We start from the raw sequence: 16,566 nt of genomic DNA, 5'->3' as shown, positions 1-16,566 counted from the left end.
AAAGTAGAAATGTGGTGGCAGCTGAGAGAGTGTACTCAGTGTAATCACTGCTTAAAGACAAGCAGGCTAGGAGTGGGGAGAGTCTCTTCATTCAAATGATTAATATCTCTTTTTCCCCTTTTTAAAAGGTAACTGTCCTTGTATGGTATGAAAACACTGATCTTAAGTGAATAAAAGATTCAATGTAACAAAACTCAACCGACATTAAGAAAGCTCATTATTTTGAAATACTAAAAACAGTACTTACCTGTGTCATCTGATACCATTTTGCCATCTTTACCCTTCTGAGACTATTAGACAACATGGCCCATCAACCTTGAGCCTGTCACTAAAAGCCACCTCTGATCAAAGGCATTTTCAGGTCTCACTTGTAAGAGCAGCCCTTGAACAGAAGGATCATCTTCCTAGACCACGGGCCCTAGCATCCCCTACGGGCAACAGCTGGCTTACTTAGGACACAACAGAGATTTGCCTGTTGTTCAGCACGTTCTAGCCTAAAGAAGCAGAAGCCCCAGGGCCCGGTGTCTACGCAGCTGTGCGGCAGCTAACTTACACAGCCTGCTGGGTCGGACACTCGAGCGAATACAGTTCTTCGGAACTTCATTTCAACTTTAACGAATTAACCTTAATTAATTTCAACTAACTTAAATTTAAAAACTAATACTTGATTCGGTCGTCGGATAACTTTTAAATCTATTAGGAAGAAGATGAATAGCTTCGTGGCCACTTTTTCAGTTGTAAATTTTATAGAATCTAAAAACAGCTTAAGTATTTCTGCTGAAAATTTGTCCTCTGAATTAAGATAAGTTCTAATGTAAAATACACACTGGATTTTGAAAACTGAGCACTCAAAAATGTGAACTATCTCATCAGTAATTTTTTTTTAAATTTTTTTTAACATTTATTTATTTATTTATTTTTAATTTTTTTAATGTTTATTTATTTTTGAGACAGAGAGAAAACAGAGCATGAACAGGGGAGGGGCCGAGAGAGAGGGAGACACAGAATCTGAAACAGGCTCCAGGCTCTGAGCGGTCAGCACAGAGCCCGACGCGGGGCTCGAGCCCACGGACCGTGAGATCATGACCTGAGCCGAAGTCGGACGCTCAACCGACCAAGCCACCCAGGTGCCCCTAACATTTATTTATTTTTGAGACAGAGAGAGACAGAGCATGAACAGGGGAGGGGCAGAGAGAGAGGGAGACACAGAATCTGAAACAGGCTCCAGGCTCTGAGCGGTCAGCACAGAGCCCGACGCGGGGCTAGAACTCACGGACCGCGAGATCATGACCTGAGCCGAAGCCCGACGCTTAACCGACCGAGCCACCCAGGCGCCCCTCATCAGTAATTTTTAATACTGACTATATGCTGAAAAAATTTTGGATATGCTAGGTTAAATAAAATTTTTATTAAAATTAATTTTATCTGTTTCTTTTTACTTTTGTTAAAGTGGGTACCAGAAAATGTAAACTAACATATTGGGGCTCACATTACATTTCTACTAGTACTGCTTTAGAAAACTTCATTCTATGTTGTTAGCTAAGAATTAAATCATAGATAAAATATCTTGTGTGGACTTTTCAAAGTCAGAACATGGTCAGAAATACTTCTTTATAAAAATTTTTTTAAGTTTATTTTTATTTATTTTGAGAGAGAGATAAAGAGCAAACGGGAGAGGGGCAGCGGGAGAGGGAGACAGAATCCCAAGCAGGCTCCATGCTGTTAGCGTAGAGCCCCACGCGGGGCTCAGATTCACAACTGTGAGATCACAACCTGAGCCGAAGTCAAGAGTCGGACACTTAACCAACTGAGCCACCCAGGAGCCTCTGGTCAGAAATATTTGTAATACTACTTTTTTTCAAACCCAAGAGTTTTAATATTGACTCATTAAAATCACTTAAACTGCAGTCCATATTCAGAGGACCTCTGTTACTTCCTTATCCTGACAGGTATATTCCTTGTCGGAAGCCTAGCATCCATCCAAGGCTCCTGCCTGCACTGGCTTCTCATGTCTCCTGAGTCTCCCCTAATCTAGAACAGTCTTCTCACCTTTTTGTTTTTGGTCTTACACAATGTTTTCATTTTGGAAAAGTCCTGGCCCATTCATTGTCTTAGGAACTGGTCTCCATTGTGATTTGTGTGTTTTCTGAGCCTCAAACTCCGGTCAAACATTTTCGGCAAGAAAAGGATACAAGGGATGTTGCATACTTCCCACCACATTCCATTGGAGGGAGCATGTCAGCTGGCCTCCTGTTAACAATGAATCTGATCATCTAGTTAAGGGGAACTCATGGGCTCTGTTGTAGTCAAGGCACAGTTTCCTCTTTACAATTAGTAGGTAACATGGCGGGTGGGGTGCAGCATGGGGAGATACTGTAAGACCGAATTTCCCATTCCCTTCCACCCAGTGGTCTGACACCCACTGATGACCCTGGCTTGAGCCAACTATACATTAGGAAGGGGAATTGGTGATTTTCTAGTTCCATCATTCTGTTTCCATTTATCAACCAGCATTCTTCTACAAATAGAAGCCTTCTCTTCTTGCCCACACCTGTTCCTCTTTTTCTTTGAATATTACTAGGAAATAACGGATTAAAAAAAAAATCAATACAGCTGTTATTCTTTGCAATGTTCAGACGGCCCCAGATTTGCTAACGGAAGCCCCTAAATGCTAGTTTTTACATCTTTATGACAGGTTCTCATTAGTCTTTCAATTCCTTCCTTAGTTTCTGGCAACACACAATGTCCCAGACTCATCTTGTAACTTTCTTGCCTCTGTCCTGGAATAAACTGTCCAAGGAGCCCTGGTTCTTTTTAGTTGGGAAATGGAATTTATAAACCAAATCTGGGTGCAAGGAACGCTCATTGCCATCTAAATGTCATTGCTTCTAGGTGTGAGATCAGTATACAGAACCAGGATATGAGGAAATAAGGAAATAACATTAAAATTAAGGAAATCACATTAAAAAAAGAAAAAAGTCACGAATTTATACTGGTATCTCCAATGCAGATCCACTCCTGGAGGGTTCTTCCTCCGCACCCCCCATTCCGTGTCTGTATCTCCCTTTTCCCTCAATAGGAACCCTGGTTCCCCTAAACTGCATTTACTGGCCTGTTCCAGCTGATAATATACACAAAACAGTTTCAGAATGACTAGTGCCACTGTCAACGAGTGGACTGGTGCCACCACCCAGGGCAAATTCCTTTGCGGCTCTTTGTCCCCAGTATGAACCACTACGGTGCACCAGGAGACTTCTGGCTTTCAGTTATTTGAACTATTCTTACCAATTTGTCATATGGTTTGGTTGAATGGTTTGTGTTCGATTCTAGAGTTTGCTTTTTCTTTCACCCTTGTTTTCATTTTATGGTTGACCTCTGAACAGCATGGGTTTGAACCACACGGGTCCACTTACAGGTGAATTTTTTTCAATAAATACAGCACCATACTGCAAATGTATTTTCTCTCATGAGTTGACAAAATTATGATTTCATGAAAATCTCCTGTGATTTTCTTAATAACATTTTCCTTTCTCTAGCTTACTTTATTATAAGAATACACATATAATACATATAACATACGAAGTATGTGTTAATCGACTGTTTAGGTCATTGGTAAGGATTCTGGCAACAGCAGGCTATCAGGAAAGTTTCTGGGGAGTGAAAAATTATACTTGGATTTTCACTGCACGAGGGGCCGACAGCCCTAAGCCCCATGCTGTTCAAGGGTCACTTGTATTTTCTGAGTACGCACAACATTTACGTGATTCCGAACTTGAAACTATATGATATTAGTATATTCACTGAAGTCTCACCCATCCCGATTCTCTCCATCTTTCCATCTACCTCCTATTACTCCTTTTACTAATCATGTTCTTTAGATCTTGGATTATTCTGCGTTGCTGTTATTTCTGTAAAATAAGCAAGTGCAGAAGCAGACCGCACACACCGTTACCCTGGCATTGTTCACCTACCCACCCCCTATCACTCCACATCAGTTCACAGAGATAGCCCTCATTCTAGTTTACTGCTAGACTATCCCATTGTGCACATATTCCCAAATTTATTCTCTCCAGAATTTTGCTATGGTCACATGTATGGATGGACATGTCCGGGTAAATCGTTAGTAGTGGAACTGCTGAGTAAAAAGGTAAATACACGTGCACTTTTGTGAACTACTGCCCAATCCCCTCCTCCGGGGAGTGGTCCGTGAGTACTGCACGAGTTACTGGTTTCCTCAGATCTGCAAGGGCATGTTTTCAAGCTCTCAATTTTTATTGATCTGACAGTTGAGAAGCAGATTCTTAGTGTAATTTTAATTTGTATGTTTCTTATTAGGAATAAAGTTGAGCATCTTTTCATATATTTAAGGGCCATTGGTATATATATATTTTCTTCTCTGTGGATAGTCTATTAAGGACTTGGAAATAACTTCTAGAAATACCTTCTCCCAGGTTATCATTTATATTTTGCTTTGCTGATAGTTTCTGTTGCTATGAAGTTTTTAAAATTTTTCCATTCAGTAAAATTTATCTTGTACACCCAGGTTATTAAGAGAGGAATGTACCTGGTAAGAGTGAGACTCACCTACATACCTACAGAACCATTAAAACCAGCACCGGAAGAGACGAGCGTGGGTTAACTTATTAGCACACTCTCTCTCTACTCACCCTTACTAGACAACCACGTAATCCTCCAGCTCTCAAGTCGGCCCCTGCCACTTTCAGACGGTAGTGGCTGCTGGCATCAGGTTACAAAATGTTTGGAAATAGTCCATGTGAGGACACAAAGACTTAACGGTACAAATTAAGCTTGGAAACAGAGGAAGTTTCCAGGTTAAGTGGTAGTTTCTTAATCAATGGACAATGAAAAGACACAAGAGAATATTCTTAAAAAGCAGCACTCCAGGGGCGCCTGGGTGGCGCAGTCGGTTAAGCGTCCGACTTCAGCCAGGTCACGATCTCGCGGTCCGTGAGTTCGAGCCCCGCGTCAGGCTCTGGGCTGATGGCTCGGAGCCTGGAGCCTGTTTCCGATTCTGTGTCTCCCTCTCTCTCTGCCCCTCCCCCGTTCATGCTCTGTCTCTCTGTCCCAAAAATAAATAAAAAACGTTGAAAAAAAAAAAAAAAAAAAAAAAGCAGCACTCCACAGTTTTTACATAATGTGAGCAAGACAACCTTTACCAAGCCAGGGCAAACGGAGGGAAACGTCTGATTTTTAAAAACAAATGTGTCATTTCTCTGAAACGAAACATTGCTGATGGCATCCCAATGGGGGTGAACAAATTGCAAGTGAACTCCATTCCCTCCTACCTTTCTTCTCAAGGGCAAAGATCAGCCATGAGAACACAACGGGTGACCATCTCGCAGCTAGAGAAAGTCAGCTACAAGAGCTCGTTCACGTCTAGAAATGACAGTGTAGAATGAAAAGGCGGCTCACGGCACAGATACTCTCCCTCACACGTTCTGCTTGGTCTGGGCTCCAGCTATCGGGGTGTCAAACAGAAGCACGCCCCGACTCTTGGCTGCCTGTGTGACAGCGGTGCAGAAAACACTGAAGAGCTGAGAAGAAAAGCAGGAGGAAGATCGCTCCCCCGCCAAGCGGAGGTGGCAAATGGCAAGGCGCGCAGGCGGTCTGGGAAGGAGAGGACCCTGCCCTGGTGACTTTTTCACTATGACGCAATGAGGGGGGGAAGAAGGGACACAAGAAACACTACTGACATTTTGGGCGGGACCATTCTTCATCGTCCAGACTGTTCCATGCACTGCATGCTGTTCAGTAACCCCAGACCTCCCCCCTGCCCCCGCAAGTCGTGACACATTTCCAAATACCCCAAAAGAAAACCACTGGAAATGACTGGAAAGCAGAGGCAGACAAAGAGGCAGGGTTTGGGCATAAATCTGACTGCAGAAAGCCTCCTTCTGTGTGCTCCCTCGGGGAAAAGCGTGTCGTCCAGCAGTGGCCCGAGCAGCTGGGAGGAACCGGACTGTGGTCTCTAACACCACGCCGACACCTTTCAGGGTGTGTGGAAACTGCATCCAACTGGAATGTCATTAAACAAGTCCCACACTCTTGGATTCCTTCTTGACGCCGCTAAAAGAAAGTCTTATGATTTTTTTTTTTAATGCCATTTTATGACCCTGATAAATAAGGCACAAAGGTTCTCCAACTCAAAAACAGGGCCCCTCGTCTTCTATGTTTGTCAGACCTTCTCGCTTATTGAGGTGGGGAGGGCTGAGACAAATGTAAACGGGGGGACAGGGGGAGAGGACTTTCTAAGCTGTTCTAAGAAAACCAACAAACCTGAACCAGTAGGATATTCTCTACTTGTTATTAAGGAGAATTAAAGAAAATTTATTAAGTATATCACTGCATATGACCTAAAATGATTTTTCATCCCATATTAAGAAGCCCAAACTGTCTAATTCCCCAGAATAAGAATATATTAAACATAATTTTCCCAGACCATATCAGCATGTATCTGGAGGTAAACACAGAGACCTCTTCTTGCTAACTCCATATTTACACTGCCACCAGTTTTGATTCTTTAATGGGTATCGAATGTTGTTTAAAGGTCAATATTGACCTTTCCCCATTACTATTTTAAAGACTTTCCCTTTCTGGCTGAGGGTACATCACTAGAGATTGGATAGGAATGATTTAACGATGGGCTCCGATTCTGTAGTCACTTTAATTTAAGAAAGAGCTACCTTGGCTTTGGTAGACTCGAATTTTAAATTAATTGTGACTGAAAAGTTTTCAAACATTTGGATTATACTAGCGCACCTCTTTAACCTACAACTAGTAACTAAATTAGAAAGAAAACCATCTTGAAGTTCCCTCGATTTCCGCAAGAACTTGAGGTGTGTTACGGAAGGAAGGAGGGGATGGCCGCCCCTCTGCGGAGCTGGCAAACGTCTCAAGGACAGATGCGGGCATGCAATCCTCAACCCCTGGCTTCAGCAGGTGGCTATCACAGTCACACAGGAGGAAGCGACGGTACCAAATCCACTGGCAGGGGTGGGGAAGCGACAAAAACAAAGCACACCTAACAGAACTTCGAGGGAGCCCGGCCAGCATCCGCAGCACGCTGGGAGCACCTCAAGCAGGAACGCAAGGTCCAAGGGCAGGTTTCAAAACACTGTCTCTGAATGTGCCAAAGACTGACCTTCCAGAGGTACAGACAGTTCCCAGAGCTGCCAGTTCTAGGCTGAAACTCAGCAAGTGACCAAACAAGTCTCTTAGGAAATGTTCTACAGATCAGCAGCCTGGAGTGCACACCGCAGGGATGCCTGGAGAATACTTAATGCAGGAAGTTTCCTGCTTCGCTCCAATTAGGATCAGAAGGTCTGTCTCTCTCCAAAAGCACATTCCAAGGATGAACGCTGTATTTCATTGGACACAGGCTGCCTTTCAAACCGACAATCCCATTCTTTTTTCAAAGTCACAGAGGTTATAGTTACTAAAATATTCTTCATTCTGATAAAAACAATCTAAAAATAGGTATGATAGAACAATCATCTAATTTTATTTTGACTGGCCATTTAACCTATCTTAAGACAGGTATCAAAATTCATGGCAGAACACTGTCTGTCCTTACCAAAGTACCTTTTCTATGATACATGCTCGCCCCTTTCTTTTCTAACATGGTTTGTTTTCTTCCTTCCTTCCTTCCTTCCTTCCTTCCTTCCTTCCTTCCTTCCTTCCTTCCTTCTTTCTCCCTTCCCTCCTCCCTCCCTCCCTCCTTCCTTTTTCTTTCTTTCTTTCTTTCTTTCTTTCTTTCTTTCTTTCTTTCTTTCTTTCTTTCTTTCTTTCTTTCTTTCTTTCTCTCTCTCTCTCTCTCTCTCTCTCTCTCCCTCTCTCCCTCCCTCCCTCCCTTTCTCTCTCTCTCTCTCTCTCCCTCCCTCCCTCCCTCCCTCTGTCTCTCTCTGCCCAACATGGGCTCCAACTTGTAAGATTAAGAGTCACATGTTCTACCTACTGAGCCAGCCAGGCGACCCCAGTGATATATGCTTGCAAAAGAGATCAAGCTCATTAGGAAAAAGCCAGCAGCACCTAACCACTAGATTCACCTCCTCTGATGAGTTCTCCTGAATTCTAAGTGTATCATTTTTATGTAAACATCTTTGATCTTTTGACAAAGCACGCTGCAAAGGGTCAAAGAAGGGGCACTTGCCAAACCAGAGGCGGAGAATGACTGGCATCTGCAGTTACAGAGTCCAGCGCACTCAAGCTTGAAGTTAATATATTTCCTTAAACTCAGATGGTTAGAAAGCAAGACCGAAATGAAACACAGGCAGCTCTGTCTTTGGAAGAGAGCAGCCTGGACGAAATAAAGACAGGTGTCACACACACACTTTCACTGGTGTTCCTTACCGGTTAACTCTTGTTCATCCATTCTGAAACACGTGGACTTCATAGACATCTCCAGGACTCGGATACACCCATCATCTGATGCCAAGATCACTTTATCTGAAGTACACCAGTCCACATCCAATATCCGAAAGGTCACGTTTCTTCCGCTTCTTAAACTGCTCACCATCTGAACCTACAAGAGTGAATTTGGTTGTCATTTTCAGAAAGAAAAGGAAGATGTTCATCACAGACGGTGCCTGTGGCAAAGACCAGCGCGAGTTAAAACCGAACAGTCTTTGGCAATCTCCTTTCCACATGCAGGTTGCATTTTAAAGATTCCAAAGATAGTGATACCATTAAAAGCGAGAAAATGGTTTTGAGAAGCTTGCTCAACCCATTACACAGGCTTCATTTCTACATCAGAAGGAGGGAGAAGAATACAGCTCCTGTATACAGCTTGGTTGGAGGGCCCCTCCCGGGGCTGAGCCCACCTCTTTCGTGTCCCACACTTCCGCACCGTCGCTGTACATTGCTATTAGTTTTTGGTTTCCTTTACCAGGGGCAAAACGAATCTTCCTCACCCAGCTGCGGTGTGTAGGTATTCCTCTGAGGACACACAAAAACAAAATGCCAGTATGAAGCAGGGTAAGATCTCGTCACCAGAAACTATGTCCAATGACTCTAGGTCTGTTTTTGACAAGGTCTGGTGACGCGAAAACCACTTTGCTTTCTGGGACAGGGGTCCCATCAGACGGAAAGGGTCTGCCTTTTCACAACAACTGGAATAATGTCTCAGCAAGCACTTCTGCCTGCACACTAAATGTCTCCGATGAATGACCCAGAGCTTGGCTCAAGGCCCTTCCTCCCAAGTTCAGTGACAAGAGACCCAAGGGTGCAAGCGACACCGGGTCATGTTTAAGGATCCTACTTACCATGTCACAAGCCTCCGAAGGAAATGTAACAAGAAGCTACTTTTTTTTTTTAATCAAGTAATATTGCATTCTTAAATCATACCTGGATACTCTGCCTTTCAAGTCCCAAAAATTTAAATTTCCATCCATATCTCCAAGAACTAATGTGTCACCTTTCCAAGCGATGCAGGTAATACTACCCATACTTCCCTAGAAAACAACAGCAACAAATACACATGGTTTTCACTACATAAGAGCCATCAAAACAGAGAAATATTTTTACCTAATGTGATAAAATAATACAGGTATTTTAATTAAAACTTCACTATAAACGGTTTTGCTTTAGTATGAATGCCATCAAATACTAACAGACTTCGGACACTAAAAGTGCCACCCACCTAGTTCATCAATTTCAACGATGAAGAAACAGGAGATTTCAATTTGACAGACATTAAGTTATCCGAACTAAATTTATAGAGAAAAGGTATCTTTTAAGGAAGAAATACCTCATAGAAAGCAAATTAAAAGAAATAAAGAGAAGGAAGAAAACCTTTTCCAGAGAGCTCTTGTCTCCAACTTATCATTCACTGCAAAAGGATAAACCAATCTATTCCACAGGAAACTACTCAAAGCTGTTTCATAACGGATTGTGCAGTTTTTCTACTGAAAAGGGGACCCAGAGTTTCACGGTTACCTTCAGGAATAATGAAGGTAAAAAGACACTGTAGATTAAAGGCGTCTGCACAATCTGAATTCACAGAAAGCTTTGCAAAGAAGGTACACATGGAAACTCAAATATAAGAAGGTAACACTATTGTAGTAACTCCCAGGCGGGGGAGAAAGGAGCCTACCACTCTAACAGACGCACAGAGGCAGTGTGACAGAGACCCTAGGAGTCCTAGCTGCCTGGGCTTGGATCTGAGCTTTATCACTCAAATCTGTTGTGTGCTTTGGGGCGCATTCACTTAATCTTCCTGCCTCTTGGATTTATTATGGATCAAGTAGGTTAAGCTCATGAAACTTGAGGAGTTCCTATTACTATTAATGAATTTCTACAGGAAAGGGCTCAAAACAATGCCTGCTATACAGCAGTCAATACATGCTACTATTAAACCATATTATTGCTTATTTATTTCTCCACTTATTAAATCTGCTTTTACAGCTATAAAACAAAATAAAAATAAAAATCCACATGCTTAGTTCTCATGCTATCCATAGTAGGAAGTAGAAAGCTCAAGGTTTGCCAAATTGACTACTAATAGACTGGCCCACGTGTCAAATACTGCATAAATCCTAGTGGTAGTCAAGAAATAAAAGAAAAAGACTGGATTAAAAATGAATTATTTTAGGGGCGCCTGGGTGAATCAGTCGGTTAGGCATCCAGCTCTTGATCTCAGCTCAGGTCTTGATCTCAGGGTCGTGAGTTCAAGCCCTGCATTAGACTCCATACTGGGCATGGAGCATACTTTAAAAAAAAAAAAGTATTTCAAAGAATTCAATAATAAAAAACTTAGAAAGGTATGTTAAATAAACAGAATTCTATATAGTATGAAGCAACACTCCAAGGTCTTATTAAACAATTTTTAATTAAGAATTTGCCTTTAGGGGCACCTGGGTATCTTAGTTGATTAAGTGTCTGACTCCTGATTTCAGCTCAGGTCGTGATCTCACGGTTCATGAATTTGAACCCCACATCGGGCTCCACGGTAGCAGTGTAGAGCCTGCTTGGGATTCTCTCTCTCTCTCTCTCTCTCTCTCTCTCTCTCTCTCTCTCTCTGCCTCTCCCCCATGCTGTCTCTCAAAAATAAATAACTTTAAAAAAAAAAAAAGAATTTGCCTTTACTATTTAGTTTTAAAAACTTTCACATTTTATAACTTTACTTCCTAAACTCTAAAAATTAAAACGTAAAAGTTTAAAATTTAAGCTCTGAAATCAAATTAGAATTCTAAGTGAAGATATTAATACAACCATATAATTAAACAATCCAGATCTTTCTACCTAAGAGTTCGTTGGTGGGATACGAGCCACATGGAATACCAAGGTGCTTTCAGAGGATGCGGCATAAAGCTGCTTTGTGGCTCCAAATAATCCTGAGAGAACTAAATGTAAGATTAAAACTCAATAGAGTATTATTAGTTGACACTGTTATGTTCCTGTATATAAAATATGATGTTCCAAAGATCAGAAGTAAGGCTGGCCACAAAGCAGGGACACTCATTCTCTCCCACTGTTCCAGTTTTGTGAATAAAGGCAATCAACTACAGACACTCCAGAATTTAAAAATACGCCAAACTTTCCTTTTCTTTTTACCGTCTGTATATACACTATAGTTCTGGGGCCAACTCAAAGCAAATGTTTAATACTTCACATTTGGGAGGAAGGTAATAAATATTGGATTAAGACAAGCAAACAAAACCCTGCCTAAATTCTATATTAGTCCCTAGAAAATATTTAAATTCCAGAGAATAAAAATGATGAGCCAATTCCTCGTGTATTATTGAGAAGATGCTCAAATCCCTTTCCCTAACTGCTCTAAACTACATACTCGTTTCACCGGAGGCTGGTCATTCCATGAGAAAGTGGCTTCTAGCCATGGAATAGAAGGCTCTGGCAGGCAGATGGAGACTCGCTATACCCTTACTTTAGACCTCCACAAAAGGAGACAGAATCTTACAAGTCCTGAGGCACAATTATCATCCTGAAAGGAATACTTTTAAGAGGGAAACTTGGGTCTGATGTCCAAAAGTTTTAAACTTTTTCTGGGGTAAGGAGGAACTGGCATCTCAATTACTGGATTGTTTCTATATCCTCATCGCAAGCGTGGAGCAGATTAGCAGCAGACGGAACTGCCTGCGAGTGGCTCTAGAAGCGCTGAGATGGGGCTTCTCTGGGCTTCTGGAGGAGGAACCTTCTATTTTCTAAGACAGCAAACAGATTCCACAGGACAGCCACATGGCACTCCAAGACTTCCGTCTGCACCCCTTAGTGGTCTTTCATTCTATACGCTTGAAGTAAGTTACCTTTCTGTTATGACTACCAAATATCAATCTTTCACACTCTCATTACCACTTCCATCCTTTCAAACTAGTGACAACTGGAAAAAGGACAAAATAGGCATTACTAAGTCTCAGGTATGACCTGTTCTATATAACAGTAAAAATGAAACTGGTTTGAAAAGTACTTTCACATGTTAGTTTCCATTTCTAGGAGAGAAGGTTGTTTGGCCTCAACTCTTCTGTTGTTTACAAGGAAGATGTGGCAGCAGCCTCTAAGAGGTCCCACTAACCCGGCCTTGAGGACTCATGTCCCTTGGCAGTCACCTCCCATGATGAACAGGACTGCCCCGTGAACCAACAGCACACTGAGGAAATGATGGAGTGTGATTGCCCAAGGTCCTAAACACCGCAGCTTTCTCTGTGTTCTCTCTTGGATCACTCGCTCTGGAGGAAGGCACTCAACCCTATGGAGAGGTCCACGTGAGGAGGAACAGAGGCCACTCGTCAACAGCCTGCATTATTTTGCAATGGCCCTGTGAGTTAGCCATCTGGAAATGGACCTTCCACCCTGGCCGCCATCCTGACTACAACCCATGAGACTCTGAGTCACCTGCAAAATACGAGGGTTGGCATTCAACTAAAACATTACATTTTTAGACAACAATTTTAAATGAATAGATGTATTTTATGCCATCATCTCATCCCTCCACCTAACCATTATAACAGTATTAGTTAACAAAAATATCTTCTTAATCTATTCAGTAAGAACAACCTATGAGATGCATGTGGACATAAACTGTGAACTACAGAACCTCTGAGGATCTCACAAGGTCATAGAAGGATACACATAAATTAGTAAATATTAATAATACTATTGCACTTACAACCTGATTACTATTACCCCAAAATAATGCTAGACTGTAAGTCAAACCCTTCAGGGTAATGCCTGAAATGGAAAGAGGAGAGATACTGGAGTCAGACGACAGACCTGAGTTTAGAACTGCCATGTCGCTAAGCTGGGTAATGTTGGGAAAGTTACTTGTTCTCCCTCAGTTTTGTCACAGATAAAATGGAAATAATTCCTCATGGATTATTAAAGGGATAAAAAGTAAGTAACACGTAGTAAGTATTTACGCTAAGTAGTTACAATGTTATTCTCTAGCAGTATGGGACAAGTTTATTATCAATGATAGTATCTCCTTAAATAGTGAAGTTTATTATTTACGTTAAACTTTTCTGAAATGGTTTCACAACTTAACTATGGCTTCCCTGGATATGGAATCAACAGAATCTTTGATCAGAACTCTCAATGAAGATTTAACCAGGAGTTGGACTCACATCCGGTGGAATCCGAGCACTATCTTTCACGGAGTTTCCTTCAACCGTGAGATGATAAACTTGGCCGTCATTATCAGTAAACACAAAATGTTCTCGGGCAGAGATGTTCTGGCTGAGTTCAGATTTACTTTCTGCCTCCTGCAACAAGCTTTGGAATAGAGAGAAGATAAAGGTATTGCTTTTCCCTAGAGTGACAGTTAATTAACTTGCCCAAAATATAGATGCATTAACAAGAGGTCCAAAACGATTTCAAAGAAACAAACAAACAAATCACAAGAAACAAAAAAACAAAACAAAAGGCTGAAACGGATCTTTGCCCAGCTACTAATATAGAAAACACAAATTAGGGGCGCCTGGGTAGCTCCTGATTTCAGCTCAGGTCATGATCCCAGGGTTGTGGGACTGAGCCCTGCTTTGGGCTCTCTGCTTAAGCTTCTCTCTCTCCCTCTCCCTCTGCCCCTCCCCCACACTCACAGGCTTCCTCTCTCTTAAAAAAAAAAAAAAACCCAGAACAACAACAAAACACAAATGACTCCCAACTGGTCACACTATGAGAGAACACTTACCCCCCACAGAGGCGTGCGGTCATCTAGACCTCACACAAGGAACTTCTTCACCATTTCTGCTGCAGAACACTCCTCAGCAGAAGAGAGGCCTTACCTCGACCCATCATTCTTTCTGAAGTTTCTTATTTGTAAAATTGATGGGAATGGGGATGGGGACAGTCCATAAATCTAGAATTCTCTCTGTATTTTCTTTGGTGTACATAAGATGAAAATATGATGTATCTAGATGTTCATGCTACACTCATTTGAATTTCAGCAGCTGAAGTTTATGGAACACATTCGCTAACGGATGCCGACATGTGGATATTACTGGGTACGTTATTGACCGCACTAAGAAATGAAATAATAGAATTCACTTCAGTCTTCCAGGTATGCACTGAAGCACAACAAAGTATGTTCAAAAGCAGACTGCACCTTGCTGCTAGAGATGCCTTTGGGTGACACTTGTCAAGTTCCCGAGCATGACACTGGTATCCCAAATGACCAAGGCAGGAAACAGCACACCGCACCTGATCACGGATGATTCGACGACACTCAGCTCTGTATCTGAGACCACAGTCTGGCGGGCCATGGCCTCTCGGGTGGCCAACTGTTTCTTTCTCAGGCTCTTCAAGTTGTGAGATGGTGACCACTCCTGGGAAGCAAAGACAGGCACACCTGGAAATGCTGAGTTTACTTCAGTCAAAGAATCCTTCCAGAACAGCCGGGCATGCCCGCCACTGCCTGGCATCGCTTCTTATTACTGCACATGAATTCACAATTTATTCTGAGGTTTTATCTGTTTACACAAAGGTTGAATGAATGCATTTTAATTAGTGCTTAAGGCAGATTTTAATAGTCTACCTCTTACCTCCTTCTCCCTCTAATCTTTAATGAGAGCTTAAGGTAGAAGAGTTTAATGGCAAACTTCCAAAAGGTCTAACTTTTTGGTGCTTTCTTTTTCTTACAAAATGAAAATAATAAATATAATTATGAGATTTCCTCTTCCCTACTTCTACCTCTCCCCTGCAGCTGCACAGGGTGAGATCCGTGTTCCTCCAATCGTGGCCCACTGTCATCCACAGATCCACCTCAAAGCTCTGATTTTATTTACTTATTCTTCTGCATTCCCACCTATTCTAATGCATTCAATCTAATATCCTTTCATGTGCACAGATTCTTCATGGGTAGTCATTTTCCATGCACGTATCCGTACCTTAGATAAATAGGACCGCGTCCTATCCTGCCCTGTTCCTAACTCTTCTCGCTTAGCACAATCTAAGTCCCACCTCTGTGTCTCCTGCATGCTACACAATACTCCACGAGTGCATCCGCCGATTTTTAGTCTCTCTGTTCTCTCAGCAAAGGATACCCAGACTGCCTCCAAACTCTCACGACAAATAACGCTGCAGTCAGTACCCTCACAGAAGCTCCTTTGTGATCAGTGGCTGAAGAGCTGGCACACAGGGGATGTCTGTCTGCCCAGGCGCAGTCAGTCTGCTCTGCAGAGCGCCTCACTGATCTGCTTTCCCACCAATAGCTGCATAAGGATTCCTGTGTCTCATACCACACCCGCATCCGGTTTCCCAGTTTTTGCTAGTCTAAGAGTTATACCATGGTTATCTTATTTTGCCCATCTTTAAAAACAGATGAGTTTGAATCTTTCTTCATATGCTGCTTGGCCTTTTAGGTTTCTCCACCAACCGCTCCCGTCCTGTGGCCATCTTTCCACGGGGGTTCCTGTCCTGTCACTGTATAAGTGCAGGACTTCCCACGATCCCAACCCCCTACAGGGATTAGTTGGTCCTTTGTTGGTTGCAGACACCGGTAAATTTCTTTTTCCAACTGGTCTTCTATATTTAACTTTGACGTGAGTGTCCTTCATTGAATAGAAAGCATCAATCTTGACATAATTAAATGCGTGAATTTTTCTTTTTTTGCCTTTTGGTTTGAGCTTCTATTGCCCTTTCCTGCTTCCGGGACACAAAAGTATTCTTTTTTGTTTGACTATATTAATCTTACAGCTTTACATTTTTACATTTAGGTCTTTAATCCTGGAGAGCTCACTCCTGAATAGAGTATTAGGTAGAGATCCAGTATTTTTCTCCATAAAGTGAGACCACTTTCCCAATACTGTCCTCCACTTTTTTCAAGGCTGAGTTAGCTGTTATGATTTTTATCCTTTCATAAATCTTTTGGAGTATGTTTATCATGTTCCTCAAAACATCTAAGTAAAATTGTAGTTGGAATTCCACCAACGGTATTATCTTAACCGAACCAAGAAAATAAGAGTTATCTCCAGGTATTTAGATCATCTTCTCTTGAACACACATTTTTAACAAGAAAATACATGGCAGTAATGACTTCAATTCGAGCTAAAGAAAAATACCCACCACACACACACGCCTATGTCCTTCACGCATGAA

At 42.1% G+C, this 16,566-nt stretch overlaps 1 protein-coding gene across 2 annotated transcripts in view; it reads right to left on the bottom strand.

Moving 5' to 3' along the window:
- WDR11 (WD repeat domain 11) overlaps positions 1 to 16,566 on the bottom strand; it is a 68,586-nt gene that overhangs the window by 9,406 nt on the left and 42,614 nt on the right. For both annotated transcript variants that reach the window (XR_009252693.1, XM_058697957.1), the window contains exons 15-19: positions 14,671 to 14,795; positions 13,596 to 13,743; positions 9,364 to 9,470; positions 8,841 to 8,955; positions 8,371 to 8,542 (exon numbers count right to left, since the gene is read on the bottom strand). Coding sequence is in view for 1 of the 2 variants with exons in the window: in XM_058697957.1 (XP_058553940.1) it covers positions 8,371 to 8,542; positions 8,841 to 8,955; positions 9,364 to 9,470; positions 13,596 to 13,743; positions 14,671 to 14,795 (667 nt within the window). In the remaining variant the exon portion in view is untranslated. The remainder of the gene's footprint in view (positions 1 to 8,370; positions 8,543 to 8,840; positions 8,956 to 9,363; positions 9,471 to 13,595; positions 13,744 to 14,670; positions 14,796 to 16,566) is intronic.

Source organism: Neofelis nebulosa, chromosome 13, assembly GCF_028018385.1.
Source record: "Neofelis nebulosa isolate mNeoNeb1 chromosome 13, mNeoNeb1.pri, whole genome shotgun sequence".
Classification (NCBI taxonomy): Eukaryota; Metazoa; Chordata; class Mammalia; order Carnivora; family Felidae; genus Neofelis; species Neofelis nebulosa.
Note: the sequence above shows the minus strand (reverse complement) of the source record. Positions and strands in the feature narration are given on the sequence as shown.